Source organism: Nicotiana attenuata, unplaced genomic scaffold (genome assembly GCF_001879085.1).
Source record: "Nicotiana attenuata strain UT unplaced genomic scaffold, NIATTr2, whole genome shotgun sequence".
NCBI lineage: Eukaryota > Viridiplantae > Streptophyta > Magnoliopsida > Solanales > Solanaceae > Nicotiana > Nicotiana attenuata.
In genome coordinates this window covers 149,974-153,511 of record NW_017671038.1, presented here as the reverse complement: position 1 = coordinate 153,511, position 3,538 = coordinate 149,974, and the positions used below count along the sequence as shown (strand labels likewise).

Genomic DNA, 3,538 nt, shown 5'->3' with positions numbered 1-3,538 from the left:
CAAACACTTGGGGGACTGCATATTGTACCTTTCCCATCAAAACAAATGAAGATACAAAACATTCATCATAGTATTCTTTCCCATGAGAACAACAGAGTCACCTCTCAAACTCATGAGAACAACGGAGTCACCTCTCAAACCCTTCCTAATGCATGAAGATAGGGTCATGACTATGTACTGAAACGGGTTATAAGGAAAAACCTTGTTTGAATTATATTTATTTTGTAAAAATCTGTTACAAGAAAAATAGTTACGAGAAAGTTATAGATGTATTTTAATACATGTAATATTCAAAAGCTTGTCAAAGTTCGTGAATAAAAACTTGTCAAAGTGATTCCAAACAAAACATGTGTGTTCCTATTTCTTTCATCGTATTATAACACCATTATGAAGTTGAGACGTCTTCTTCATTAAGTGTCGATATATATAAAAGGGCCCTCTTTTATAAGCCTCATGTTAATAAGTCATGAGAAGAATCATAAAGCATTTTCAAAGGATAAAAATGCTAAACTATTCTATAAGTCCTAAATAGATAAGAAAAAGGCAAGAATAGAACATATTGAAGTACTAACAAACTTCTTGATATAATTAAAAAGACTAAGTAGAAACTTAGTCAACAAAAAGTTTATACAAGTGCCCCATTATGATAACTGGGGACTTTTTTCAAAAAAATCCCTTAAAAACCGCCAAGGGATAAACCACCAATCAACAAAACAAAAACAAAGTCTGGAAACATAAACTGGTCACTGAGGGGCTGGAATGCCAGAAGTTGTTATATTAGCTTCACTTTCATGAACAGCTATAGGTACGGTGGTAACTTCTGAAGAAGCAGCAACAGGAGCGGTTCCAGCTGGGATTGAAGTGCTAAGTTCATCGAGGGGAGCAAGAGTCACGGAAGTTTCAGCTTCCACAAACTGAGTCATAGAAGTTTCACCCTCGGGAGCTGGAATTGCAGCATTTTCAATTTCAATTGCCGCAGCAACGACTTCTTCATTTAAAGGTTCTTCAGCTACGGGAGCTTCATTTGCCGGAGAAGGAAAGTCAAGTGGTTGTTGGGTCATCTCAATGGTTTTCAAAACTTTGGCCAATTCCGACTTTAAATCAAAGTTTTCTTGACTGGACTCAGTTAAAGCATCACGACGAGAGTTTAGAAAAGCCCAACTCACCTCTATGTTAAAATTCTCCTCAAGAAGTTCATACTCTTTTTCCCATATAGCAAGATCATTCTTTAACACTTGATTTTCAGCTAAAGAGGAATCAAGGGAAGCTTCAAGGGAGGCATGAGAACTCTCTAAGGCACGTACCTTATCAGAAGAGATATTTAAATCAGCTTGAACTTGAGTCAAGTTTTGCACTAACTCCCCTGCATACTCTTCTTTCTTGGCCAAAAGTGCCTTAAGTTCTCTGATTTCTTCACTTGACTTTGATAATTGTTCTGAAAATGAACATTCAAGGCGCTCCTTATCCTTCTCAGCTTTACTAGAAGAAGACTTGGCTCCCGCTAATTCAGAAGTCAGAGTCTGCTTTTGCTGCTTCAGGTTACGGTTGCTTTCTTGCAATTCTTTTATCGTTTCTTGAGCATTTTTAAACTGTTCCTTCCAATTAGTTGCTTCCAGTTGGGCTTCCTTAGCTACCCTCTCAGCCTCGAGAACAGTCTTATCAGACTCACGGGCCTTCTTTTCTAAAAGGGAAATTCTTCCCATCAATTCCGTGCCAATAAGGTTAGCCTACAAAGACGACTCATGAAAATAAGAATCTAGAGATAAAAAAAACTTATTAGTAAGTAAAGGAAGAATACCTTTAACGTAGAATGAACTATTTCATTCATCAAAGTTAAGCAACTATGACTGTTCATCTTCTTCTTCTCAATGTCTCCAATTAAAGGCTCGAGCCAGACATCTGCTCCACCAGACTTCCTTAAAAGACTGTTATTAGCAGGAACCTCAAGTGTGACACTCCTCATAGCCAAACTTCTGCTACTGGAACCCTCCTCTGCATGCTGAACAGAGGAAGGGGGAGCTATAGAAGGAGGAACAGTAGAAGAGGTGAAAATAACAGGAGTCGAAGGAGTCGAAACAGGTAAGGGAGCAGAAATTGGCAAAGGAGTAGGAACAGATAAAATAGGCAAGGAAGCACTTGAAACCAAAGGAGGAATAGAAGGAATGGGAATGGAGGAGGAAAGAGGAACTTCATCTAAAACCGGACCTAGTTCACCACTTTCGAAACCGTCAACGAAGAGACGTTGAGTGGATTCAATGGTGTCCCTTGGAATGGTTTCATCATCAGAAACAACAGTAACAGGTTTGGTAAGAGAGGAGGCACGGGCAGAAGAAATTTCAGCTTCATCTTCAGAAATGATGCGTCTCCTGGCTCTAGGCCTAGCCATCAAAGAGGTGTCTTCATCTTCATCATCCTCAGAATCCCCTTCAACAATTTTCCTCTTTGACAGCGTAGCTTGTGTTCTCTCCAAAGAAAGAGGAGTACCAGAAGAGGCTCGAAGGGCAATAGCTACTTCAGATGTCATTCCTCGAATAGCAAATCCTGACAAAAAGAAGGATAAAAAGTTAAAAGAGGGGAAAGAATTTAACATACGAGAAATAATAAGGGATGCATACCGTGAGTTTTCACTTTCCAACCATGTTTGTTGGAAATAGATTTCCAGGTTCGTGCCTCCATAGGCACGGCTTTCAAAATAGCATCTACCCAACCACGGAAATTAGGAACGGGCTCCACATCTCCCATGGTTGCTACAAAAAAGCAAAAAAGAATGAAATTAGAAAAGGAGTTGAAATAAAAAAAACAGATACGGTAAGGAAGAAATACTTACGTGCAAGGTTCCATTTCTCAGGAAAAGGAATATTTGATTCACCCACCAAACCAACTGTGGGTACCGCAACGTAACGGGTGTACCAGCCTCGATCTTTATCATCTTCAGGGCTTACCAAAACCCTTTTACTTCTTGCAGTTAGGGTAAAAACACCATTGCGGAACAGCTTGGGGTGGTAAAGATGAATTAGATGGGAGAAGGTAAAGTCAACACCAGCCTTGGCCGATACATACCTTAAACAAGCCACTGCTCTCCATACGAGGGGGCCAATTTGAGCCAAACAAATCTTGAAAAAACGACAGAAATCGAGTATGACTGGGTCGATAGCAGGAATAAATTCCAAAGTAAAGGGGTAAGTATAAACAAAGGAAAAACCAATCCTATAAGAAGAAATTCTCTGGTTTGGGTTAGGAATAACTATACGAAGGTCATCTCTCCAACGACAATCTTTTCGAACAGTGGAAATCAAGGGTTCAGTAATTAAAGAAGGATAGGTGTCAGCATCAATTACATGGTCACGAAGGGATTCTTTATCATGCTCGAAAGATAAGTCGGTTGACACTATTTCTTCAACCAAAGNATACTACTTTTGAGAAAGTACCCACGGTCAGGTATCGCTATGTTAAAATTTTTTCTTTGAATTGTTAAAATTTTACTAACGATTTTAGATGCTAGGCAAAAACCCTTACCCGTGCCAAATGATGAGTCACG

General features: G+C 39.4%; 1 protein-coding gene across 1 annotated transcript; it reads right to left on the bottom strand.

The window, feature by feature from the left end:
- Positions 1–743: 743 nt before the first annotated feature.
- LOC109205434 (flocculation protein FLO11-like) lies at positions 744–2,929 on the bottom strand. The gene is made up of 5 exons (XM_019368146.1): positions 2,911–2,929; positions 1,943–2,541; positions 1,635–1,727; positions 1,167–1,529; positions 744–1,094 (listed from the first exon to the last, which is right to left on the bottom strand). The coding sequence occupies exons 1-5, from the start codon at positions 2,927–2,929 to the stop codon at positions 744–746; spliced, it is 1,425 nt and encodes a 474-aa protein (XP_019223691.1).
- Between the last annotated feature and the right edge of the window lie 609 nt (positions 2,930–3,538).